Raw genomic sequence first — 26507 nt, 5'->3', positions numbered from 1 at the left:
TGGGGGGGGGTACTATTTGCAGAAAACCAGGCCTCTGGTGCTTTGTTATGCAAGAAGGGAAGCTGGAACTGGACTCCACGCTCCCAGGCTTGGCGTTCCCAGGCTCGGCGCGCCGCGCCGGAGAGATTGAGGTCGCATCCTTTCTGGTTCTGGTTCGGTCACACTTCCTTCCGTGTAGCCCCAAGTTCCTCCCAGGAGCGGCCTCTTTAAGAGGGGGCGTGGTCTCGCAGGAGGAGGAGGAGGAGAAGGAGAACGGAAGTTTACGTCAGTACCTGGAGGGAGGCGCGCGCTCCGACCGGAAGCAGAAGTGGTTTCCCTGGCCCCTGCTGCTCTAGGGGGCGCGCCTAGGTGAGGCGAGGTGGCTTCAGCCCGAAAACTGAGAGGTGAATCCTCCCCACACACCAACCTGGGACGCTACAAGGGAGAAGCGAGTCGGAAGGGGTGGGGCGGGGCAGGTGTGTAGGAGTTCGCGAAGGCCGAGGCCGAGAGGTGGACTTCTCCGTAATGCTCCTCCGTTTTCTAGCCTCCAGGTATGATGGTCTCGAAGGCCAAGAAGCGCGTGGTGCTGCCCACTCGACCAGCGCCCCCCACGATGGAGCAGATTCTCGAGGATGTACGTGGAGCGCCCGCCGAGGACCCGGTCTTCACCGCCCTGGCCCCGGAAGGTAGGGGGAGCCCAGCACCGGCAGGAGAGAGGCCTCCCCAAGACGCCAGCAGCGAAATGTGCGGGGTGGCTGAATGCTGGCGAAGCACGCTCCAGCCGCAGCCCGTAGAAACCGCGGATTTCGAGCAGAGGTTGTGGCACGATTTTACCCTCCCTGAGCCCCCTCTCCTTAAAATAAAGTGGGCGCAGGTTCAGAGGGACGCCTAGAACTGAGGTCTGCAGCCAAATTCCCCCCACCGCCTGTTCTTGTAAGGCCAGGAAGTTTTTTTAATTCGTGGGGTGAGGGGAGACTATTTTGTGACAAGTGGAAATGTTATGAAATGAAAGTTTGTGTTTGTAAATTGTTGATGCACAGAAGTGGTTTTCCATCCATGCTCATGCCTGGTTGTGGATGTGCCTGCCTGACTGCTTTCAGGACAGAATGGCAGAGCTGAGTAGTGGGGACAGACTGATTGGCTGGCTCTGCAAAGCCAAAACTGTGTATTGTCTGGCCTTTTGTGGGAAAAGTTGGTCAGTCCCTTGTGGAGATGGTAGCTGGTCAGTGACCGAGGGCTTTGGCCTACAGTCATTGGGTGAATTTTGTGTTCCGGGCGATGAGGTTTGCTTACTTGTTAAAGAAACCTTCATTAAGAACCTATTTTGTGCCAGGCTCTGTTCGAAGCACTGGGGTGAAAAAGTGAACCGAGGAGATGACAGCTCTGCCCTTGGGCCATAGGGACCAGAAATAGTGAACTGGAGTCTTGTGGGTAATATGAGAAATATTCTTTAAAAGTAAGTAATAGTAAACAAATTCAGTTCTTTGCTCCATGTAACGACATTTCAAGTGCTCAAGAGGCACTTGAGGCTGCGGCTGTATTGGACAGCTCAGACAGAGGACTCTTCCATCACTGGAAATGCTCTGTCGGGTGAGCAGCCTTAGGAATGCAAATTGTATTGAGCCCCAGCCTGAGTCATCTGAGGCTTCTGGAGCCCTAGCTGAAGACTCACGTGCAGGTCTGCCTGCATCTGGAGGGTGGGGAAGCTGAGGCACGGGCAGAGCTACGGCCGATCAAAGAAAAGGTGCTTTCCCTGCAGGCCCATGCTCTGATCTGGGAACCACACTTAGTCTCCATGTGTGCTCTCTGGCTTATCTTCCACTTTATTACTAAAACAGGTGTGGGGGTGGGGGGAAAGCGACTGATAAGAACCGGAGTTTCCAGGGCCTGTGCCAGGCGTTTGTCCTGCAGGGCTGTGACAACAGACAGTTGCCAAGCAAGACAGGCCATTTTGTTCCCATTCACACAGTACGGGAGAGCAGAGAGGACTTGGACATGACTCTGGGTGACCCTGAAGCTGTGCTTTTTCTGTCCTGCTCCCCCCCACCACTTCCTTTGGCTGGGCACACTGTTGTTAGGAAGTGGGGTCACCTAGAGACATGTTTTCACACCCTCCTGCTTTTGTGGCCTCCAGACTACCAGTGTTGGATTTTGCAAGGTTACAGGGCCATAGGATAGTTTTTCAGGGAGCAGGAGGTTGCATCCTAGGCTTTGAGAACAGGCATGAGTGCCCGCCTGCTCAGTAGTTCCATTGTGGGGTCAGTGCCTTTTACAGGAGTGGTGTCCAATCCCAGGCAGGGCTTCTTCTGTGATCATCCTCTCTGGTCACATGCTTTGCTGGGGAACCTTGCCTTTGCTCTGCCCCTTCCCTGACCAGTGGGCTGTGTTCTGTCCCCAGATACCTCAGACCCTTCCTGGAGGGCTGAGAACCCTGAGGCCCAGCGGGACCAACTCTACCAGCAGAGCCAGGCCTTCGTGGCCACCAATCAGCGGCTGAAGCAGGCAAGTGAGGAGCTAAGACAGAGGTGTGATGACCTTCGGCAGGCCAGCCAGGAACTGGAACACGATGTCATCCAGGTGAAGCAAGTGGCACTGCCAGGGGCCTTGGCCACCTCCTCAGGCTGACCTGACCCTTGGACTACCTGAGCACACAGCTCCCAGACAGTGCACCTCACAGCCTCCTGGAACTTTTGGTCCTGGCCTGGCACACCTCAGACATGGGCCTCCAGGTCCCAGAAGCAGATTCTGGGCTCTTTGTTTTGTGGACAAGCCCACCCTAAGACCCAGAGACCCCAGGGGACAGAGCCTGCCCTGTATGTGGTTGCAGCAGGGACAGTGTGGAATGAGGGGGTGCACCTGCCTCATCCAGCACAGGCCCATTACCAAGGATCAGGACAGGCTTTGTGAATGCCGTTCACCCCCAGGCTTTTCTTCTGGGCCTGATGGCTGACAGCCTGGACTTAGTGTGGGGTGTCAGAACCCATCCTCCCCTCTCTTCCTTTGGTGACCCTGCTTCACTGATCACCCATTAGACTGAGTTTGTCTCTGTGTGAACCTCTGTGGGGCCCCCAGAGGTTCCAGAAGAGAATGGGGGTTCTGTCCCTTCCTTTGCCTGTGGTGGTCTTGTCCATGTAGGAGCAATTGTCCAGCAGAGCCCAGATCTGAGAGGGGGCCTCCAGTGGCCCCAAGCACCCAGATCTAAGGTGTGGGCTCGCCCCCAGGGTAGTACTTGTCCATCTGGTTCATGATTGGGATGCAGGACTGACCTATAGACTGTGGGATCCATCAGACAGGGATGTTGGCCTGGGCTCCCAAGATAGAAGCTGTTCGGTTACTTGCCTGAAGCTCTCATCTGGCCACCTCCATCCTAGCAGGCCAGGCCTGTCATGGATGTCCCCACCAAGTTCCTCAGATGAAATCCCCCTCCCATCAGCCATCTGGCAGTGTCTCTGTAAGCTGCTCCTTTCCAGGGTTCCCATGGAGCTTAGGGAAGCACTTGGACCCAACAGGGCAAGGCCTTGACATGGGTGACCCAGCATCCCAGGTGTTTTTCTTTCCCTTGAAAAAAAGGGTGCCTGCTGAAGGCCGAGAGAACCCTGAAAACTAAAAATACCGGTTTGACTCCAGTTAAGGCAGTAGACACGGAGGCTACATTGTCCAGGGCCCCCAGCCCATCTGCTAATACCTTGAAGGTGCCTGCTGCCCTGAACTGGGAGATCACCCCTGCCTGCATATCCCTGGCCTTCAGGTGGGGCTACTTGAATCTGATTGTGGGGGCTCCTGAGCACACCACCTCCTCGCTGGTATCAGGAGACACTTCACCTACCTTGCCCTTCACATCCACCTGTTCTGAGTGTTCTCCCTGCACAAATCCCACAGCCAGTCTGCCTCTAGCTCATCTACCCAGGGCGGGCAATCTGATGGAAAACCCACAAGGTACTCCAGTTCCACCCTGCCCTCTCCCATTTGGAAGCGGGGCCATGTAGAGCAAGATTGAACAGCTCCATTTATTAAAGGTGCACATAAGATGCCTGGTTCTGTGCCTTCTTTCCACCAGACAATGGCTTTAGGTTGAATGGGGTGGGAGAGGGGAAGAGGGCTATATTTACACGTGTCCATAACACTTCAGGAACCCGGGGAATATACTCAAGGAGCAGAGATGGATGGACCAAAACAACCAGGCTCAGGGTGGGTTGTAATGGCCACTGGCCAGGTGACAGACTGGGGCAGAGGGGGTGAGGTAATGCTGTACTTGCAGGCGCGTTGCCTCAATCCAGCACTTGGCTGCTGGTGGTTTCCCAGGGTCATGGGCTGAGGGTGCTCTGGAGGCAAACAGGGTCCCCCTCAGCATAGCCAGGTGGCAGAGCAACCCTGAGGGGGATCAAGGCTTCATAGGAGATGTCCTTTGGGTCCTAAGACTTTAGTCCTCCAGCTCCATCCTAATCAGTCATCCATTGAGCACCACTCTTCTCAGGGCCCCCACCATCCCACCCCATATGGTTGTGAGGTGTCCCCTTGTCATGGGAACGGAGAAGGCAAATGTGGCTGCAGAACATGGATGGGGCATGAGGACCCTGCGTGCTGATGTAGGTGGGAGCCGCCCCCATCTGAGGATAAGGGGCAGGTGGAGGAGACAGCCAGGATCTGGGCATCTCACCCAGTGGCAGCAGCCACTCTGGCTCTAGAGGTAGCTCTGGGGGTTCTCCTCGTGGCCCATAAGGGGAAACTGAGACATAGAGCATTGAGAGCACCACCCAGGGTCTCACAGTGCACAGGTACTCCCACCCCCAGGCCCCACCATTTCACCCACTATGGTTCAGCAAGCTTGGTGCGTGTTTGCATGTTTTCTCCTCCCACCAGGCCATTTTGGGGGGCAGCTGGCCCATGGTGAGTGTAAGAGCATACATCTGATGGCCCCTGCACTTAAAGAGTTGAGGTCACCTACTCCTGCTCCTTCATGCTAAGGATAGGGACAAGGACTAGTGATTTCTCAGATGCATCTGAGACAACCCCTGCCCCAGTGTATCCCGAGGGGTCAGCTGTGGATGTGTCTAACACACTGCCAAGCCCTCGTTGCCATGGTCCACTGTGTGCCATCTTATCCTGGGAAGTTCAGTCACAGGAGGAGTACTTGGTGTGTCCAGCCATTCCTGCATCCTGCCTATGGCCTTCTGGGGTTTCCTGGCACCTGTTCTGCAGGACAGGATGTTCCAGGGCTTGTAATACAGCATGACAGAGATGTGTTAGCAGCAGCAGCAGCATGGTCTGTGGGGGCGGGGATCAGTGTGGCCCATGGAGCTGAGGATAGTCCAGCAGAAAAAGCACTTCTGCTCCTGGGTCAGCTCCTTCCATGGACGGGACAGGAAGGGACAGTGGTGCTTGTGGGCAGGGACAGAGGCTCCTTCTGCACTTCCATCTGTCAACCATGCTTCCCCACGTCCCAGAGAAGGTACCTAAAGTCTAGTTGTTACCCTGTTGCCGGCCTTCCCAAATGGCATCTGCTCTCTGGCCCCTCCTGGGCAGCTCTCTGCACTGCGGCTGTGACAGCAGATCTGCAAGCCTAGAGCAGCTTCTTCCCAGAGCCAGACTTCCCCAGAAAAGAGGTCATTTGCTCTGTCTGCAGGAAGCTAAGCAGGAACCTCAGCAGTCTCCCCTGTGTGCACACACACTGGGAGGGGCCTAGGTAAGCCCACCAGGCTCCCCATGCCCCTCCATTTGAGCTTTCTCTGACACCAACATTCTAGCACTCTGGAAGTGCCGGCCTCCACACATCCAGCTAGCCTGGCCACAGCCCTGGGGCCCCAGGCCCTGCCCCTCCTCCAAGGCCCTGGTGCCATCTCCACTGCAGTCTCTGTAGTCGTGCCATCCTGTGGATCCGGGGTTTTGTGTGTCACCAAGGTAAACCGGATTTGACTGTGACTCTCATCATCCTGCCCACTGCACCTCACCCACCACAGCTGGTCCTGACTCCACCCACCTTCCTGGACTCCTCTTCCTCCTCTGCTTGAAACCAGCACCACCCCAGCCAGGAGTAGGGACATGGGGTGGCCCTGCATCACCCAGCCCAGTCTTCTTTTGCCCTGTTCTTGCTCCTCTCCAGCACCTTCTCTGTCTGTCAGCCCCTAGCTAAGCACCTAACAGCAGGGAGGGTGGGTAGAGGTGGAGGTCTGCCTCACTGTTGGGCTCAGCCACACCCTTCCCTCAGCTGGGAGTGAGAAGGCAAACAAACCAGCAGTTATCATTAACAAATTACTTGGCTGTGCCCATAATTATGGGCTTTGTTCCCCACTGGATGCCTTGGGCCCAGCTGGCAGATACTAGATGGCATTACCGTCCCCCACTTGGGGGAATAGTGTAACCTCCCTTGGCTCCCCAGAGATGAAGGTCCTGCTGAGGCTTAGGCCCAGTGGGGCTGTGGGTGGGTGGTTTCTACACATGGGTCAGGCCAGGACTTGAAGTCCAGCCAGCAGCCCATTCCTTCTCAAGTCCCCACAGCACAGAAGCAAGCATGAGATATGAGGCCCCCATGGGCTAGAGTGAGGCTCTGATGGTAGGGCTTGGGTGAACAGGCGGTTCCTGGGACTACCCTCAGGGCAACCAGATGGCCAGCCAGAGAGATTGTTCCAAAAGACTGGCCCAGGCAACTATTCTAGGAGGTCAGTGGGCGCAGGGGCTTTTTCCACTGCCGAGTCAGTGGTCGTGACCACCATGGGGCTGGGTACATAGTTGAAAGGGGGTACTCGAGCTGAGCGGCTGGGGGAGCCATGACGGCTGGCAGCAAAGCCTCCCACAGCCACTCCCAGACCCTCATGGGCGAAGGGGGCCAAGGTGGGCCCCTTGGTATGGCCGGGCCTATCCACATCGCTGCTGAGGAAAGATGCAGGTCTGCCAGCTGGGGCCTGCGGGGGCCCCCTGCTCTCCAGGCTCGGGGACGTGCTGGAGTTGGTCTTGGTGGCAGAAAAGTCCTCGGTCTGGACAACCGCATCACTGGTCTTGCGCTGTGGGGGACCGCCAGGGCACTCCTCAGGTGAGGTGCCTATGAGGGGAAGGGCAGTAGCAGGCAGTGTGCTCCGCAGGATATGTGGCACATCCTCATCCCGGATGCGACGCCATGTGGTGCCTGGTGAGGCCACCCTGGGCAGAGGTCGGGCCTCCCCATTGCTGCTTTGGTGGGCATCACTGGCTTTGGGACCAGGGGCAGTACCCTCAGGCCTTCGGGCCATGCTGATATGGGGCAGAGAGGCATAGCGCTTTACCGCCTCTGGCTGGGCAGCCTGCTTGCGGATGGGCAGACGGGATGGGCTCTCTGAGCTAGTGCGCCTTGGTGGCCGCTCACCAGGGCCTGGCTGAGCTGCGAGGGGCTGTTGGACCAGGGTCTGTGGTGGGGGTGCCCGAAGTTCCTTGCAGCGGGAGGAGCAGAGGAAGACGGTAGGCAATGTGGGCCGGCTGCGGCGCGGTGAGCTGCCCTGGGAGGCAGAGGTGGTGGCTTCCACAGTGGACAGTTCTAAATGGCGTCGGTGCAGCAGTCCTGGCGATTCCTTGATGAAGGTCAGCTGCCTTCGGAAACCCGAGCAGTTGGAGGACTCGCTGCCACTGGATCGGGCTGAGGCCATGCGCACCAGGCCCAGGCGACCCCCCCGGGCACCTGGGCACCCCTTGGGCACCACCTGACCCCTGGGTCCTGGCTCTGGGGTTGCCCTGGCCAGGGGTGGTGGTCCCCGTCTGGTGGGCTTCTGCATGAAGGGGATCCGCACAGGTGACTTCTGTGTTTTGTGCTGCTTGGCCAGCAGGGTCCGCATGGGTGTCTTGGGCACCGGGGAGGCCCCGGGGTTAGGCAGGGGCCCTGAAGCTTGGGAAGCCGGAAGTGACTTCCTAGGCAAGGGCTGGGAGGCAGGGGAGGTCTGGGAGGAGCTGGATGAAGGAGTCTTAGTGAGGCGGGCAGGTGGAGTGGCACTCCTCTGGGGGGTGCTCAGGGCAGCAAGCTCTGAGATCTTGCCAGGCCTGTGCAGGCTCCTAGACCGCTGCTGTCCAGCACCCAGGGCTTTGGTGGGAGCTGCAGGTTGTGCAGGGCTCAGGGGTCCTATCTTCCTCGGTGTGGTGCGGGAGCCAGGGGTACCTTTGGGCTGGGCCCGGCTGGCTGGGCTGGGCACATAGATCACTGTCCTTCCTCGGAGCATGGCTGGTACCCCAGACACAGTCTTCTGAGCACCATGCAGCTTCTCTGGGCCGCAGGGCAAGCAGGGGCTGCTGCTGCGCTGGGCCAGGATCACATCCCGTTTCTCTGGCCTAGTGACACTGCTTACCTGTCCCTCTGCCCGTGGTCGCCGCCCTTTCCTATGCGGGGAGGGCTGCAGGGTGGAGCCTACGGACAGCCCTGACATAAAGGACAGGAGAGAGTCAGATTCAGATGAGGCCTCTTGGGTGTCTGCCACTGCTGCCTGGTGCAGCCAGGTGACAATGGAGTTGGCACCCTCCTGGATGGCGCGCCACTCGACGCTGTCCAGGTCTGAGGCATGGTCTGACCCTGCTGCCTCCTCACTGTGCTCCTGGGTCCCTTCTGTTGGCCGTTCATCCAGCTGGGCATCTCTGGGCTTGCAACACCTTGAATCTGATGCCTGGGGCCAGCGCCTAGGCACGGCCGAGCCAATGCAGCGCCGCAGTAGCTCCACCTTGGCCCGAGGGCTGGGACGGCCATCTTTCCTGCCTCCAGGGCCCGGGTCCTTGGTGACCACTGGCTCACGGGCTTGAAGCCTGCCTGCTTCAGGCTCGGGTTCGCTGAGGGAGCTGGTGGAGGAGCTTAGGGAGTAGCATGGTGGTGTCTCATCAGCGATGAGGCTGGGCTGGGTCCGGGCAGGCCTTGTGGCCTTGGGCACAGCCTGTGCCTTCTTCCTGCCAGCCAGGCGCTCCCTCTTCCCTGCCTGGGGAATAGCGGGTGCCCACAGGGCGGGTGCTGTCGCTGCTGTTGTGGATGGCTCCTCATCCGAGCCATTGCTATAGAAGCAGTACACAGTTTCCTCGGTGGGTGTGGTGAGGCACAGGGACTGCAGTGCCCCCTCCTCATGGGTTCGGCCCGCCTGGGGGCTGTCCCTGTCCACACAAGCTCTCAGGGGCCTTTGGAGGGGCAGCTCCAGCCCTGCTCGCCTTCTACCTGTCCCCCTGGCTGGCTCTGTGCTGCGGCCCACACCCCTAACCCTGTGCCGATGTGCAGCAGCCTGCCTGGCAGGAGCCTCTCGGCCTGCTGGCTTCTGCCTATCCCCATGCCCACTGGGCAGTTTCCTGGGAGGTCCTTGCAGTGTCTCGTTGCTGAGTGAGGCCACACTGAAGTTGACTGGAGTACCCTCAGCCAAGTCAGTGTATGAGTTGTCCTCCCGGGATGGGGCAGGCACCAGCATGTAGACAGGCACAGGCAGTGCACAGCGGCCAGGCACCAGTGCTGAGGCCACCTTGCAGAGACGGGTAGGCATGGCTGTGCCCAGGCAATCCCGCAGCATCTCCAGCTCCTGACTGGTGGCAGGTGGCCCCTCAAGGCGACCACTGGCCTCATCTCGCCGTGGGTGTCCAGCAAAGTGCTGGCTAGGGCCACCACCACCACCAAGATCAGGGCAGGCCGGGGGCAGCAGCCGCAGCTCAACATCCTTCTGAACATAGTGCTCATGCAGGGCCAGTGCACTGAGGCTGGAGGCACAGGAGAAATTTTCATCCGGCTTCTCTACAGTGAAGCGCACACTGCCAGCATCCAGCTCAGAGGGCAGCCAGCAACGCTCCCGGCAGTCAGCGATGTCCAGGAAACGCTTCACGTAGCTTTCCCACTGCAGGCTGAACTGGGTGGTCTCACGCTCACCTGGAGGTGGGGGGACCAGTGGTGGTGTCTTGCTGCGGCTCGGTGGCATGGTCTGCCCAGGGCTGTCAGGCAGCTCGCTGGGGCTGACTGTGCCACTGCCCAGCCCACTGCAGGGGTCGCTGGGGATTGAGCTGGCAATGGACGGGCTCTCAAAGCTTCCCAGTGAGCTCACTGAGCTGCAGCGGCTCAGCACCAGTGGTGTCTCCTGCACGCAGTTCTCTGAGGAGCTAGATGGTGTGGCATCTTCCCCACCCAGGGTCCGGCCTGGAGGCGGCACAGGGATAGCCATGGGCAGGGAGGTATCCCCTGGCCCATGCCAGGCTTGGTCCAGCTCTGCCTCGCTGGGGCTAGCCTCCTCCAGTCCCTCCAGGGACGAGTCACTGTCATTCAGGTCCCCTGGCTCACTGGGGCCCGGGTGGCCAACCGAGGACAGTGAGGACAGGGAACTACAACGGGACAGGCAGAGTGGTGCTGCCTCCACCACCAGCTTCTCAGCCACTTTGCTCACGCCCTCTGTAGGCAGCCAGGCCTGCTTCCTATTCCCAGAGGCCAGGAGCCCCACACCAGCCTTGGCTGTGTCCTCAAGCAGTGGCACATGCTGGTAGGTGGGTGACAGTTTGATAGTGCGCACACATGCATCAGTGGCTGCAGCCTCCCTGGCTGCTGGCTTAGCCTGGCCATCCAGCAGGTTGAGGTCAAGCTGGCTGGGTCGCACCTGGCCACACGGTGGCCCCTCTCGGTGCTTGGCCAGCGAGGCCAATGGGCAAGGCCGCATGTGGTCACGGGGACAGTGCCCATCACTAGTGCTGCCACTGTTAAGGCTGTCATTGGAGAGGCTGGCGTGGGCTGCCTTTAGTCGCAGTAGTGGATGAGGTCGGCTGCCGGCCTCCCGCTGCCCGCCCTCAGGCCCCCAGCAAGGAGAGTAGGACTGGGCTCGGCCCTCCCTTGGCACCTCCTGCCCAGGGTCCCCAGAGCTGAGGCTGAAGCTGTCATCAGATGATGTGTGCAGGGCTGAGATATCCTCCACCAACCGGTCAATCCGTGCCACTGCCAGTGCCAGCTTGGCCTTGGCCCTGGCTGCCAGAGATGCCTCTCCACTGGCCTCCTTCTCTACTTCCGGGCCACTGCGGTGGGCAGGTGGGGCACGGGCCAGTGCCTGGCCTTGCAGGAAAGAGCTGCCCAGAAAGAGGGACAGCACAGTGGGGCTGGCAGGTTCAGCAGTGGCAGCCACAGCGGCCAGGGAGGGCACATCGTCGTCATCGAAGCACCCTGAGTCTGAGGCATAGTCCTGGGCCAGCCCATCCAGGTGCCGCAGGGGTGGCAGTGGCTTCTTGGAGGCAGCTTCAGCCTCAGCCTCAGCCAGGTCCTGCTTCTCCAGGTGGTCAAGTGCCTGGGCCAGGTGCCGCGTGTCCAGCTCAGCCTCCAAGGCCCGCTGCTTACGCACGTACAGGCTGGGCACACAGGTGCTAGGGGAGACAGCAGTGGCTGCTGCCTGGTACTTGGCAGGCCGGTGGGCCAGCAGGTTGCGCAGGGCGGCAGCACTGCCCATGGCAATCATTTTGTGCTTGGAGTGCACAAGGTTTCGCAGCATGGCCACGGCGCCCAGGTCCCACAGCAGCTCCTGGTCACGTGGACTTCGGGCAGATAGGTTCCAGAGCGTGCCACAGGCATTGCTCACAATGGTCAGGCTGTGTGACGTCAGGTGCTGCAGCAGCGTCTGCAGGCAGTTGTGGTCCCGCAGCACCTGCCTGCAGCACAGAGGGGCGTGTCAGACAGGGCCACCCCTCGTCTCACCAGGAGCAGGGTGGCCAGATTTAGCAAATAAAAATATAAGGCACCCAGCTAAGTTCAAATTTCAGAGAAAGAGTAGCTATGTAGTTTAAGTCTATTCCAAGTATCAAATGGGACATACTTGTGTTAATTCTTTTACTTAAAAGAAGGAATATATTTATTAAACAATATTAATAGTAAATTAATAATACTTATCTTTTAAAATAAAATTTAGTGTATTTCATTTTAGCACAATATCTCATGTGATGTTTGGGACAGATATACTATAGATAAATTTTATTTGTTTTTAAAAATATTAAGTATCAGAGGAGAGGAGAGGAGAAAAAAAAATTAAGTGTCAGACTCTAGCTGGTGTGGCTCAGTGGACTGAGTGCCAGCCTGCGAACCAAAGGTCATTGGTTCGATTCCCAGTCAGGGCACAGCCTGGATTTCCAGCCAGGTGCCCAGTAGGAGGTGTGCAAGAGGCAACCAGACACTGATGTTTCTCTCCCGTTCTCCCTCCCTTCCCCTCTCAAAAATAAATAAAATCTTTAAAAATATTAAGTATTATTTGTAAACTATTAGTATTATTTAATAAATAAATATTTTATTTATTTTAATAAATGAAATCTTTAGCAAAGTATATCTCATGCAATATTTGGGAGTACTTATGCTAAAAAAATTAGTCCCTAAGGACAAATCAGGAACATCCACTTGCAGGAAGACAAACCAGGGCTGCCTCATTGACAGTTCCTTGCAGAATGGGATCTGCTACTCCCAGCCCCAGACCACATCTGGGGGTCCACCTTCCCCCAGCACCCTCCACTGCACCCTTCACCCACTGTGACTACTGGGGGGGGGGAAGGCCCACCTATAGTCCTCTCGGGTAGCAATGAGGCTGGACACATTGCGCAGGATGCCCCCACCGCTCTCGATGATGGCCAGCGAGTTGCTCTGGCACTTGTAGGTCAGCGTGCTCACCAGGAAGCCCAGGGCACCATCCACTTGGCAGATGGCTGCTTTATTCTCTGTGCTGTGCGCTGAGAGGTTCCACAGGGCACTGAGCACACTTTTCAGGGTGGACTCCTAGACATGGGGTGGGATGCGGGAAGGTCAGTGGAGGGGGACTCCAGGTACTGGCCCCACCCACTTGGCCTTCTCCATCAAGGTGCAGACAAAAGGCTGGAAGGAAAGGCACCCAAATACATTTTCAAGTAAAAGTAAAAAAAAATAAACCTGGCTCTCACAGGATCTCTGAGTTGCAGGGTTGGAAGCCCCAGGCCCATCTAAGGACCACCTGCTAAGCTAAGCAGTGACTGTTCAGTGTGATTTCCTCACGATGGAGAAACTATCACCTGTTGCCAGTGTCTCCCTGCCCTGCAGCTGGCATGAAGCAGCTATGCCTGTGCCCTCTCCCCTGGGTCTCAGGTGCATTTCCACCCCCCACCTCACCACACCCACCCAGTGCCCACCTTGGACGCTCGAAGGACACACTGCATCAGGGCGGTCATGCTGCCAACCTCCCTCAGTACCTTCTTGCTGTTGATGTCAGCCCGCCAGGACAGGTTACGCAAGATGCTAGATACCACCTGGGGCAAGGCACAGGGCAGGCAGGGTGGACCCAGGGCCCCCCACCCTCAACCTCACATATGGTGGGTCTACAGAGAGACTGGGGAGGATGCCCATCATACCCACAGGGGAAGGGACTCTGTTGGTAGGGGCCCTGGGCAGTAAGACACCCTGCAAGGCTCTCCCCGTGCCCCACCCCACTCCATCCAGGTACCTGCTGAAGATCCTCACTCTCTGAAGCCAGCTGGGCCACGATGGCCTCCATGCTGCCCCGCCGGGCACACAGTGTGGCCTGTGGGGTGCCACAGGATATTCACACCATGGTCAGTGGGGCAGGAGTCTTGCAGGACACCATGCCCCACCTCCAGGCTCTCCCCCAGAGCCCCAGCACCCCATCCTCACCACCATGGCAAAGGGACAGCAGTCATCCTGTTGTTTAGATGAGGAAACTGAGGCTGAGACAGGCACAGACACCCAGCCTCCCCCAGCCCAGAGGCCCCACTCTGCAGCAGAGCAACCAAGCAGATGGTGGCCTGGCTGATCATATTCCAGTCATAGCCTCTCCTCACAAAGCCCTCTCTGGGCCTCAGTCTACCCACTTATAAGTTGGGGACAACTGTTTCCACCTCTCAGGCCTGTTTGGGGCCTCAGAAGTGGGTGGGGAGACCACTGACACCACCTGCCCACCCCAGGCACCTTATTGGCAACATCCCCGAAGGTGAGGTTGGTGAGGGTCATGCCAGCATATCTGCGCAGGGCAAGGTTCAATGGATCCCGGGTCATCTTGTACATCTCATAGTCCACCTGTAGTAGCTCTGCCACAGCCTGCAGCCCGCCTGTGGGGACATGGGAGGGGGCACAGCAAGGGTGTGTACAGCAGGGGGTACCCCAAACAAACCCCCTACCTTCTTCCCAGCCTCTGGGAATGTCCATGACATTCCCCTGCTTAGGTGCTCTCCATCCTATCCCAAGATCTGCTCTCCTCAAGTCCACCTTCAAAGCCCAACTCCAAGGACACCTCATCTAGGCAGCCTGCTGCCAGGCTGGCATGATTCCCTGGATAGGCTGTGACCTCCACACCTGCCTGCCTCCTTTCAGTCCTCCACCTCAGTTCACACTTCTTCCGGCTACCAGGCCTTTGCATGGAATGCTTTTCCCTGCTATTTGCTCAAGTTCCTGGCTCCCTTCTGTTCCCAGGTCAAGAAGGCCTTCAACCCCCCAAAATGTGAACCACCTCAAGACCATTAGACCTCAAGCTTCTGAAGGCAGGGCCAGGTCCCAGGGACAGGGCCTGGACAGCAGGTGTTCCGGGGCTACTGATTATTGTCACACATGCAGTTCTTTACTCACTACAAAAACTAGGCCTTCACTTTACAAAGAGTAAGCAAACATGGGAAATGGTCAGGGTAAGTAGAAGAGAAAGAACTCATAACTCAAATGGGAAGTGCCCTGCCCCCTTCACTGAGCAGACAACAAAGGCAATTTTTACATGCAATGGCTGGAGCTGCCAGATACTTCCGTGGTGTCCAGATTTGGGGTTTTATTTTGGTTTGTTGCTGCCTTCCTCATTTTTCTGCATCTTCTTATATAAATCCAACCAGGGGATAAGTTCCCCAGCCGGAAAAGGAATGACTTAAAAAGTATACACTTTCCTAAGTGTCTGCTGCCTTGTTAGGGTTGCAAATGCCCATTTTCGCACAGCCAGACAACAGGAAATCTGACGAAACCTTTGAGTGTTTGGCCATCTGCTGGGTGAGAAGAAGTAATCTCATTTGTATTAATTGGAGTAACATTAAGCACGTTGATGGGGTTTTTCCCCCCATATTTCGATTAAGTTAAGAGATATAGTAACGCTTCCGAATCTAAAACTTTACAACCTCACCACCTGCCCAAACACCTGGGAGCTCTGATTCTCTGTATTAAGTTAGACCTCTCACCTTTATCCTTGGCTTCCTGGCCACTTCCCTGTCCTCTGAGCCCCAGGACCATTAAGGATAAAAGGCTTCTCCAGAGTGAATGAGGCCTAGAAGCCTACGGCCAAAAGGGGGGTATGGAGGAGGCAAGGGGTGCACTCACCCAGCTCGTTCATGGCACGGCGGTATTCCTCATCGAATGACAGCTTCATCACCGCACAGGTGGCCTGGCAGATCTGAGGCTCAATAGGGACCGGGGCTGTGGGCCAAGAAACCAGGGCAGAGCCCTCCCGGTCCATGAAATGATCCCTGTTGGTCCCATGACTCCCTGTCTACTCCAACCTTCACAGCCCCCAGTGCTCTGCAAACTGCCGCATGTACACTTGGCACCCGAGGGGTCACTCCCAGAGCAGTGGCCCCCTTTTCCAACTCTTCCTAAAATGAATAACAACGGGCCTGCCTCACCCAGAGCTGAGATGGGAGGTGAAGTCATGCTGAGTGCTTGGAAACTTTTGACGGTGCTTTTGTCATAGATTAACTTTGTGATCAGCTGCCAAAACTAGGAATTTCTAAGTCTGCACCCATGTTTCTGGTTACCCACAATCCATCCATGCATGCAATGACTTTCTTGAGCCACCCTGCAACCAGGGCATGGATTGCAGGTGGCTGTCCTTTTGCCATTCTGTCATGGCAGTGTTGCCATAAGGCCTCAACTTGCATGTGGCACAGACAAGGCGCATAGAAAAGACTGTAATAGTATCTTTAGCAGTGACAACGGCTAATGATAATGCCCTGTCACCCAGGCTCTTGCCCATTACACAAGTATGGTCAGAGAGGCTGCCCACTCACCATGGCCCACCCTGTCTCCCTCAGACTCTCCATCCTGGGCCTGCAGCCAGTCCCAGCAGGTCTCACAGTAGGCGCGGATCTGCTCCAGCACGTGCAGGACACGCATCTCTTTGCGCGCCAGTCCCTGGTCTGGCTGGGAGAAGATGATGTTGTGTAGTGCTGCATTGGCACGCATGCGTGCGTCCTTGGCTCCCAGCACTCCAGAGGTCCCGTTTCCACTCCCAGCCCCAGCCTCTGTGCCGTGAAGGATCTGCAGCAGCAGTGGCAGGCAGCCTGAGCGGCGCATGGCCACACAGCTCTCAGGAGAGCTGGACATGGCGAGCAGTGTGCGAGCTGTGTCCTCCTGGTCCCGCGTCGCCAGCATTGACAGCAGCCAGAAGACCACTTCCACCTGTGGGGGTGGGCGGGGATGGAGTCAGGGTGGGGAGCTCCACCCGGTATGCCTGGCCCCAGCCAGCCTGCTGCCCTCCCCAGCCAGGGGCAGCCCCCATACTTGGGGTGACTCACCCTAAACACAGTAGGAGTCCTGTGACCCCAGCCTAGGAGAACCACTTCCTTGGCCCCCTACCCTCACCTTGCATCTCTCAGGGGTACCACACATACACATGGGGAGATGATGGGGAGCCTCAGTCACTGTGGTGATTCCCCAGCCCATACACATGGGAAGCCTCAGTCACTGTGGTGCTGCCCCCAGCCCATGAGGGCCAAATGCCCTCTCCACCGGCATCACTGGGTACTCCTAGGGATAGCCCTGCATCTAAGTGCCCTCCTAAACACACAGGACAGGTATCTCTGCTCATGTTGCCAGGCTCCAGACCACACGCAGGCCCCACCAGCCTCAGTGTACCCCAATCCAGCCAGTTACCCACTCTCCATCCCGCTTGTCAGAGCCCCTCCCACTGGACTGCCCCCCACCTTGCTATTGCCTGGCTGAGGGGCGCCATCCTCTGGGTGCATGGGGACCTTAGTCTCAGGGTCCTCCTCCACTGGCACTGACTTCACTGCCAGTAGGGCCTGTGGAAAGAACATCAGCACTGGGGGTTATGGGAGCACCCCACAAACTCCCAGGTTGGTGATGCTGGCAACAGTCCTATAGTGATGTGGTGGAGGCTCCACCTATTCCTCCACTCTGAGTGGGTCCCTCAGGGTCCCCTCCTTGCCTGGGGTCATCACCTCCCCCAAGGGCACTGACTCTGCCCCTCCTAGTACCTGGGGCTCCGTCTGCTGCACCCGGTCCTGTGCAGACAGTAACTCCTTGTCAATCTGCTCCAGGCGTGACGCACGGATCTACGTGGGAGAAAGACACAAGGTTCGCTGTGGCTGACCCATCCCTGCTTTGACCCTGTCCACTCCCCAATATGGCCCACCCCCCACCTCTGACTTCGCCCACTAGCTGATATGGCCCTGCTCACTCTTCTAGCCCCACCCCTACTTATTTTATGGTATGGTGGTACCTACTGTCCAAACCCACCTTTGGCTCTGACTACACCTATTCCTTGATATGGCCCACCCACTCTAAACTGTACCCTGATGTTTGACTCTACCCACACCCTGGCCCCACCCAAGGTCCATCACTCGCCCTCTCCCTAGGTTCTGACTCCACCTACCTAAGATTTGATACTACTAGCTGTCTAGACCTTGCTCCATTTTTCTAGCCCCGCCCCACTCTAGACCCGCCTACTCCTTCATTTGGCCCCATCCCAATTTGGACCCATCCTTCCGGACCCATTCACTCCCTGATATGGCTCTACCCACTGGCCAAATCATCCACTGTTTGCCCTGGCCTCAGTGTTCTTTGCCTCTGAGTCTGGCCCTGCCCTTAGGGCCCTCTGGCTATGCCTCCTAAGCCAGACCGCACTCACAGCAGTTCCTGCTCACTGATTATACCAGAGGCTCAGAACTTGGTCGCAGACTCTTCCCACCACTATCTCTGCACTATGATTCGCACCCTGTGCGTTTTCCGCCTGCTTCGGCCCCACCCACCGCCGCACCTGCGCCCGCTGCACCATCTCGTCAGAGGTACCAAATCGTTCCTCCATTAAAGAACGGATGTGCTGGGATTCAAACTCAAGCTGCTGCCTGATCAGGTCCATCTGCATGGAGAACTGCTGGGAGGGGCGGGGAGACGGCCGTGAGGAGCTGCGGGAGCCAGGGGCTTAGGGGCCTGCTCACCACGCCCCTGGACTGGGGCGGGGCCGACCCACCGCACCTCCCCTTGCGGCCTGCGCCCCCCTTGCCGCCTGCGCCCCCCTTGCCGCCTGCGCCCTTCCTGCACGCTCACAGTTTCCACATGCGGGAGCTCATCCAGGCGCTTGGACAGGCCTTGCAGCTGCGAGTAGTACCAGAGCTTCTCCTTTTCTTCCTTCTCAATCTCATTCAACAGGAAACACCTGGGGGAGGGCAGGTAGGTGGGCCCGGCCCGCAGAGAAGGAGCCATTAATACGGATGGTGTATTTTTATTTTGCAATCGCTTGTTGGGTGCTTAGTGTATGCCAAGTTTAACAGGCCGCATTGCAGTCTTGCCCTTGATGCTCCCCAGCACTAGGGTAGGGTGGGTGGGGCACAGAAAGTCATTCAAAAAGAGAAAGTAGTTCCTTGTTCTGGTCCTCAGAGAACCCCCCTGAAAGGGGCTGTTCTGCCTCTAATACCTATCTCACACTCACTAATCTCCCTCCAGTCTACCTACACAGGGAGGCTTCAGGCCCAGATTGCTCTAGTTGCAACAGTCTCCCTCTTAACACCCTGTGGGGAGACACTGCTATTCACATTTTACAGAGCACAACTTTGAGGCTTCGCGGGGCTAGAGGACTTGCTTGAGTCACACAGCAGCAGAGCATGGACCTCCAGGTCTCTCTGACCCCACACAACCCAGCCAAATTGAGCAGAGCGCCTGGACCCTGCATCCCTCTGCTGGCCCGGGGCCCAGGTTTCTTGGGCTGCAGCCATCTCTTCACAAAGGCTGCCTTAAGCCCCTCTGGCTCCAGGCTTAACTCTGAGTCCTGGCACTGGACACAGCCCTGTCCCTGGTGACGACAGGGTGTTGGGGACCTCTGGGGAGGTCTCCTAGGAGCCCTCCCCTTTGGCAGGAATGCCCCCTTCTCTTTGTCCTTTAGCTGAGGTCAGCTGTGCCAGGAAAGGGGGTGGAAGAGCCACAGAAAGCGGTGGCCCAAGAAGTGGGTGGGACTGGGGCGCATGCAGGTGGGCCAATCAAAGGGCAGAGACTGCTGGGGTGGTATCTGGCTGGGGGTGGGGCTACATGAGAGCTGCTAGTGATCAGTTTCCTTGGTCTCACCGTTCCCTGTCCAGTTCCTCCAGCAGCCGGATGGTGGCCCGGCTCAACTCCCCAAAGCTGTCCTTGGAGGTCCCGGAGCCATGTACCGGGCTTCCCTCAGGGGTGCGGGCAGCAGGCTCAGGGCCCAGAGCAGGGGGCTGGAACTTTAGGTTGTACAGGCTGGTGATATCCATCTGCAGGGCTGGATGAGTAAAGAAGGAGGGGGCAAGGTCAGTACTGCTGCCTGCTTCTCCTCCTCCCAGCTCCCTCTGGGGATGGATGGGGTCACCCCAGTGTACAGAGAGGAGCCTGAGGCTGGCCCCTCACCTTTCAGCTGCTCCAGCACCTCAGTCTGCCCTGAGGACACCAGCACTCGGGCCTCCTGCTCCAGCTTGCATTGTAAGTGCTTCAGGACCTCCTGGAGATGGGGGCAAGAGACAGTGCTGGTTAGCATGGCCACTGCCCTGGGTTCCCCCAGATCCACTACCCTGTGAGATGTCCTTGGCCCTGCCTACCCATCTCTGGGGTCCAGTGCCATGGCGTTTGTCCCCGTGACCCAGGCCCATGTCCTCTGCCCAGCCCCTCCACCCCACCTTCATGCCAGATGTCTCCGTCTCCAGCTTAGACAGGTGGCTTGAGTTGTCTCGAAGTTCCTGTCTCAGGTGATTGTTCTCGGCCTTCAAGGCCTCCACCTGCCGTACCAGCTGCTCATAGGATGCCACGGAGCTTGTCATCTTCAGCTCCTGTAGTGCCTGCAGCCACAGGTCACATGAGATGCTGAGGAGAAGGCAGCCCTGGACTTAAGCCCTAGTCCTCCCACCCAACCTGGAGCTGGGTCCCAGGCTGGAGAGGCTGGTGTGGACTATTGCAGGCAGGATGGTACTGGCCTAGGGAATCCCAGGGACAGACGGTATGGCAGATGGAGTGACAGACACAAGCAGGAACAATGGAAGAGAGAGGCAGAGCCATCACATGGGTGTTAAGACACACAGACAACACAAACACCCAGCTGACCAACAGACACAGATAGACTCCCATCCTCACACCTGTGCTCCCAGACACATGTGCTTATAGATGGCCAGGCAGCCAGAGAGACTAATAGCTGAGACCCTGACAGTCTAACCCAGCAGATGGACCGGCTAACCCAGTGCCATTAGGCTCACAGATACAGTCCCAGCCAGAAACAGATGGACAGCCAAGACACAACCCTGCAGCAATGTAGCTGCCCAGGGGCTGGATGGACAGTCCGCCAGCTGGCCCAATTGCTGGACAAAAAGAATGTCATGAATGTTCTAAGAAACCAATGGACAGACTGACAGTAGAGCCCCAACCCAAGCCCCACCACAGTCACTCTGGGGATTGAGAACCTGGATGCTCTGCAGCCCTCACAACCCCTCCATCGGCGGTTGTATCTGGGTAGCTACCTGTGTAGCCCAGGGGCCCTGCAGTCAGCCCTCTCCCAGCTTCTGTGGCCCTGGGCCCAGGCCCCACTGCCTGGGCTCCACCACTGCCACCTGCTTCTTTGTGTGTTTGGCTGTCCTTTCTTGCTCAGGCCCAGCCTCCTCCCTCTGTCTAACTGGCCAGTGCCTCGTCCCTCAGCTTGGCACTCCTGCCAGAGCCTTCCTGCCCACCCCACCTTCCCTCTTTGTTCCCTTAACATCAGCACTCCCCCTCCCTCCGCCTTTGTCTGAGGCTCACCAATGGCGGCCCTTCCCCTTTGCCACCTCCTCCTGGGAGACATCTCCCTGCCCACCTTAACCCCCTCCCCAAATCAGCCAACCCTTCCCTGCCTCCCTCCCCTACTTGGCCACACTTTTTCTTCCCTTGCTTATTCATTTTCCTCTCTCTTCCTACCCCAGAAGGTCCCTGCTCACCCTAAAGTCACCAAGGACACAGCTGGGTCTGGAGTAGGGGTAGGGGGCCTGGCCCCAGTGTTGGGATAAATCAGTCCATCCAAACTGGCTCAGAGAAACTACTAAATGCCTGGCTCTGTCATTTGGCTTTCTTGTCACCATCCTGGGTCTTGGGGGCCACCATTAAAGAGAGAAGCTGAGGCCAGGGGGACAGACAAGGGATGACTGGAACCCAGACGTTGAGCATGCTCAGAAGTGCAGGCGATGCTGGAGGCACACAAACCCCGCCCCACCCTGAAGACCTCAGTTTGCCCATCAGAGGAGTCAGAGGAACTCTGTCTGCCAGTCCCATCTTGTGGCTGATGCAAGGGGCAGGAGGAACAGGGGTCATCGAGCAATCACAAGTCACAGGGCGGAGGGGACGACACCACAAGTCACAGATCAGAAGGCGAGACAGTGTAGGATGGGGAAGCCAGCTGCTTGGGTACCATGGCCTTTGCCTACCACCCCAATATCGATCCTTCCCAAGGCTCAGTCAGGAGACCCAGCTGAGGATCAGGCCTGGGGTTGTGGTAAGGTCCCTGTGGTCTGGCCAGAGACCTATGTCCTGGCTGAGGCCACAGCGCTGGGCCCAGTGCAGAGGAAGCACTAGATGAAGCACAAACCCCTGTATATTGCTCCCATTTCCCAAACCCAGACTACCTTCTCAATCAACCCCTGACTCAAGCCACCCTTGCAGGGCCAGCCTGGGATACCTTCATTACCCCTGACACTACGTCCTCATTAGATGGACATTGGCAGCAGGGCCCCCACAGGGTTCCCCCACATTCTGGCCTGAATCCCTATTCCACTCTCTCACCAGCCCCTCAAGCCCTGCCCAGCTGGACCCTAGCTCCCCATATCCCTCCCATCAGAGCAGCCTTACTGGCCTTCCACAGTCTGCTCCTCATGCACAGACAGAAGGAAGCTTTGGAAGTAACTGGTCAGATTCCACTCCTCCCCTGCTCCAAAAGCTGCCATGGCTCCCTAGTGTCCTGGACATTAGACCTGTCTCCTCCACATACACTCCATGCTCTTCCCCCAGGCCTTTGCACATTGAGTTCTCCTGCCTGGAGGACCTTTCCTGACTTGCTATCTCTCACACAGTAGCTTCCTCAAGGAAGCCCTCCAGCCTGCCCCTGACCCCCAGGCTGTATCAGGGGCCTCCTGGGGCCTCCCTGAGATATCTTCATCACCAAAGGGAAAGCACCAATAGCTGGAGGTTCCTTTAATTAAGGAGTGAATGGCCAAATTCAGCGAAGGTAGCACAGATGTGGACCAAAGGGGCCCTTGTCTTTCCTTCAATCCAAACCCCCATTTCACTGAGAAGAAAACACTCCCAGGGCGGGGCAGCACCCTCCTCCAAGGCACACAGCAAGCCTGCCCTCAGACTCTGGGATGTCCAGGTGTTGTTTTACCTGAGATGGACTGCAGCGACGCAGGCACCCGCCTCCCTGGGACTTAGTTTACCCTCTGGCCCCACCCTGGAGAAACGGAGGCTCCAGAATGTGCTCAGCAGAGAGAAGGGGGGAGATGGAGACAACCCTGCAGAGGCGGAGGCCGCGCCCCCTGCCCTTCACCCAGGAAAGCACGCCGCTTACTTTATCTCACTCGGGCTGGGCTGGGCTGGGCTGGGCGACGCACCACGCCGCAGGCCTGGATCCTCCTCCCTTGGTGCAGCTCCCAGACCCCTCTTGAGATCCTAGCGCTCCTGGACCAGGGTGGCCACGGGGCGCGGGCTCTGGGGTTCGGGGGTCTTGGAGACACGGAGAATGGGCTCCAGGGCGGACAAAGGCCGATGCGGGCCTGGCAGGCGGCACCGCCACTGAGGGAGCTGGGCGAGACCACTGCTAGCGGGGGAGGATGCTGGATGCAGGATGCAGGCGCTGCGGCCAATGGCAGCGCAGGAAGATGGACTGGTGCCATGGCAACAGCCAATGGAGGCCCGGGGCGGGGACCGGTGCTGCCGCAGGGTGTCTGGCCATCTCTCGGGTTCAGGGGCTGCAGGTGCGGGGATGGGGGTGGGGAGGTGATGTCCCCAGGGAAAGGGGGCTAGGACCCAATGTCCCCCACCTCATTCCAGGATGAAACACCTCAGAACCTCTCGCGGCTAGATTCACAGAATTTAAGAGTGAAACATCCAGTCTTGTGTGTTACATCAGCATCTTGGGTGGGGAGCACCTGGGGCAGAAGCTGGGACAGGAGCTGGGATGGGAGCTGGGGCAGGGCCGATCAGCCTCCTCCCCTCGGATCTACCCGACCTTGTGAGGATGGGTCAGGGTGGGACAGGGTTTAGGATCCAGACTGGACACTGCACCCCCACAGGGTCTTGGCTGGGGAGGGAAGGGGGAGGATGGGGGATGGGCAGGCAAACTGGGGAGTGTCTGGGACCCTGCATTGCGCCCCCTTGCTCTTCATCTCTTTGGCAGAGCGGCAGCTCCTCCGTGGGCATCTGCCTTGACTTCCTGTCTCCTCCCGGCCCTCCCCCATATCCCTCCATCTTTCTCCAGCTCTCTCATCTCTGTCTCCCTGTGTCTCTGTCCCTTGTCGAATCTCTAACTCACCCTTATATAGTAGGGAAGCCAGAGGAGGGAGGAGCCTTGGGTCCCAGAAGGACATGTCCCCAGCTGTCTCAGATCCTCAATGGATCCACAGAGGCCACTTGAAGATTAACACCCAAGGCTAGAACCTGCAGCTGTAGCCCAGTCATTCCTGCCACTTGACACATGCACCCCCAAAAGACAGAGACACAGAGACGTGGGTTTGGGACCTCTCTCTGCCTTTTCCCCCGTGTCTGGGCCCAGGGAAAATTGTTTACTACATGACCCTGTGTGTCTTCATATGTCAAATGGGGAGGCAGCTGCAGTGTTTGCAATGGCAGGTGCCAGAGACCAGGAGGGACAGCCAAGAGCACGGGACCAGGCCATTTCCTGCTCGGTCTACTGCAAGAGGCCCTGTGTAGCCATCCTGGGCCAGCAATGCTGGGGACCCTAGAGGACTCAGGCCTGACTGTCCCAGAGCCTCCAGCACTGGACACAGCTGTCCCCAGCCTGTGGGATTGGGGAAGCAGTGCATTGGGCAGAGGGGCTCTTTCTGGAGGCTGGGAAGGCTGAACTGAGGAGGCAGCACCAGTGCTGGGCCTCTTCAGGATAAGAATTGGCCCTGGGGTCAAGGAGGGAAAAGGGATTCTAGGCTGAAGGAACAGTATGTGCAGTGCCTGAAGCTGTGAGAGATTAGAGCTCATTCAGGGGGTATGGGCTTCTGGTGGAGCATGCTGAGGAGTACAGCACGTGGTAGGGCCAGACTGGGGGAGTTGTGAAGGGTTTAGAGCTGAAATGGGGGAGTGGAGGGGACAGGGCCCAGGGCTCTGGTTTCAGCTCCGCCTTCCTATCCCTGTGTAACCTTGGGTATGTCTCTCTCTGGCCTAAGTTTCTCATTTTCTTCACTGGAAGGTGGTTTAAAGAATCCATGCCGCCCTGGCTGGCGTAGCTCAGTGGATTGAGCGCGGGCCTGCGAACCAGACGACCGCGGTTCGATTCCCAGTCAGGGCACATGCCTGGGTTGCAGGCCGGTTCCTTGCAGGCTAACTACCAGCAGGGGACGCACAAAAGGCAACCGTACATTGATGTTTCTCTCCCTCTCTCCTTCCCCTCTGAAGATAAATAAATAAATAAAATCTTAAAAAAAAAAATCCATGCCCTTACATCCCACTGAACTAAGTCACCTCCCCCACTTAGTCTTAAGATGTCACTGCTCCCCAGACCCCACTCAGTCAGAACCTTAATGATGGTAGGGGCTTGTAGGATCCACAGGCCAGTCCTGTCCTCATACATATGGGGAAACTGAAGCTCAGGGAAGGGAACACCTTGCTTGTGTTCATGCAAGAGTCCCACCAGGCCCGGGGCCTCCCTCACCCATCAGGGTATGATGGGGACCTGGAAGGCTGAGAGGATGTGGGGACTGAGACCCCAAAGCAGGATGCCCTTGTCCACAAGCCTCTTGAACATAATGTTCCTGATGTCCCCCCAAATCCTTGACCCTATAAATCTTTGAGCCACAGTCACACTCAGGCATCACTGGAAATTCTAGAACCACAAGAGTCTCAGGAACCCTCACCCCCCCCCAAGACCCCAGGCTTCATTTTGAGGGGCTGAAAGACCCCCCACACTGCACAGTGGCCAGGCCTAGCAAGAGGAAAGGGCCAGGCCCTTTCCCAACCCCCCAACCCCCACTGCTGCTGGGTTCTGGAGAAGAAAACTGAACTATGATGTTCATTTCTTCATCTCAACACACTGCAGGTTACTCATGGAGTGTCTTTGGGCCTTCTTAGGCTAACCTCAGGAGTCTCAACCCCCTTAATCACTGTTCTTCTCCACTAAGCTTCTCCACTATGCCAGGGGTTGGGGACAGAACCAGGGGCATCCTCCATTCTGAACTGGGTGGAAGGTTGGAGGGAAGCAGGAAAGCACCAGATCCTCATAATTTGACAACCACAAGCCTGGGGCTAGGTAATCTGGCCTTGACAGGTGAGGAAAGACTGTCCCTGGCTGTAGGGGAGGGGTCGGTCAGTCCAAGCCGCGCCCCCAAAGACCGACCCTGAGTGGGTCGCCTGACCAGGGTCCTGGGCCTCATTTTCATGGGTGAGGAGGGGTCGGGAGTGCGGTCCTGTCAGCACCAGGGACAGCTCCCTACTATGTTCAGGTGGTTTCTGAGAGTGCCTCTGCCTGACCATCAGGCTCCTGGCCCTGTTCCGGGAGTGACCTTCGGCTTCCCCCAGCCCCTTTCAAGAATTTCCTCTTAACTAGGGGTTGTTATAGCTCCAGGATTCAGAACGACTGCGGACACCTGCAAAGAGCTGGGCCGGGTGAGATGGCTATTATTAGGAAGAACCTCAGAGCCAGCGAACGTCAGGGTCGGCCCTACACTCGGCGCCCAGAAGGGGCAACTAAGGCCGGATAGGCGCAGGGCGTGGCCCGGGCCCCCACACAAAGCCTGTTTCGGGAGGATCCTCGGCACAGAGGGCTCCTCCTGCTCTAGCCACCACCGTGCCAGCGATCTCGGCGTCCGCGCAATGGGTCGGGTCTGGAGGTCTGCCTCTCAGGCCAAGTCCTGGGTCGGTGAGGTTATGCTTGAGCAGACTGGGAGAGGGGGTCTCTGCAGCGCAGAGGAGGGACTCCCAGCCCTGCCAACAGCCTAAGGCCGTTTCCAAGACAACGATCTCCGCTGCGACTGGGAGAGACCCCAGACCCATCAAGTCTGTGTACACAAGCCTTTGCGTCCCCTGCCGCCGGGACCACTGTCCCCGCCATCCGCACCCTCTAGCTGAACCCAAGGCCGGATCCCTCCACCCCGCGCCCTACCTGGTCCCGGAAGAAGGCCGAGTGCAGCGAGCTCAGGAGCCCTAGGAGCCCCATGGACCCGCG

At 57.8% G+C, this 26507-nt stretch overlaps 2 protein-coding genes across 4 annotated transcripts; one reads left to right on the top strand and one right to left on the bottom strand.

The window, feature by feature from the left end:
* The first annotated feature begins 51 nt into the window (after nucleotides 1-51).
* Nucleotides 52-4007, top strand: CUNH19orf25 (chromosome unknown C19orf25 homolog). Of its 2 annotated transcripts, none has more exons than XM_037042372.1 (3): nucleotides 52-348; nucleotides 524-665; nucleotides 2378-4007. In XM_037042372.1, exons 2-3 carry the CDS (start codon nucleotides 533-535, stop codon nucleotides 2602-2604), a joined length of 360 nt encoding a protein of 119 aa, XP_036898267.1. In that variant the 5' UTR covers nucleotides 52-348; nucleotides 524-532; the 3' UTR covers nucleotides 2605-4007. The 2 variants fall into 2 exon arrangements, with proteins under 2 accessions (XP_036898267.1, XP_036898268.1); XM_037042373.1 differs by having other exon boundaries at nucleotides 52-383.
* Nucleotides 3976-26507, bottom strand: APC2 (APC regulator of Wnt signaling pathway 2). 2 transcript variants are annotated; one of them, XM_037042370.1, is made up of 15 exons: nucleotides 26445-26507; nucleotides 19786-19944; nucleotides 19520-19610; nucleotides 19214-19394; nucleotides 18203-18311; nucleotides 17913-18029; nucleotides 17131-17208; nucleotides 16837-16935; nucleotides 15922-16312; nucleotides 15236-15331; nucleotides 13856-13995; nucleotides 13374-13451; nucleotides 13063-13179; nucleotides 12462-12676; nucleotides 3976-11568 (listed from the first exon to the last, which is right to left on the bottom strand). In XM_037042370.1, the coding sequence occupies exons 1-15, from the start codon at nucleotides 26496-26498 to the stop codon at nucleotides 6624-6626; spliced, it is 6870 nt and encodes a 2289-aa protein (XP_036898265.1). In that variant the 5' UTR covers nucleotides 26499-26507; the 3' UTR covers nucleotides 3976-6623. The 2 variants fall into 2 exon arrangements, with proteins under 2 accessions (XP_036898265.1, XP_036898266.1); XM_037042371.1 differs by having other exon boundaries at nucleotides 17913-18026.

Source organism: Sturnira hondurensis, unplaced genomic scaffold, assembly GCF_014824575.4.
Source record: "Sturnira hondurensis isolate 20B ecotype Veracruz unplaced genomic scaffold, ASM1482457v3 Scaffold0003693, whole genome shotgun sequence".
Lineage (NCBI taxonomy): Eukaryota > Metazoa > Chordata > Mammalia > Chiroptera > Phyllostomidae > Sturnira > Sturnira hondurensis.
This window is presented reverse-complemented; position numbering and strand designations above follow the sequence as displayed.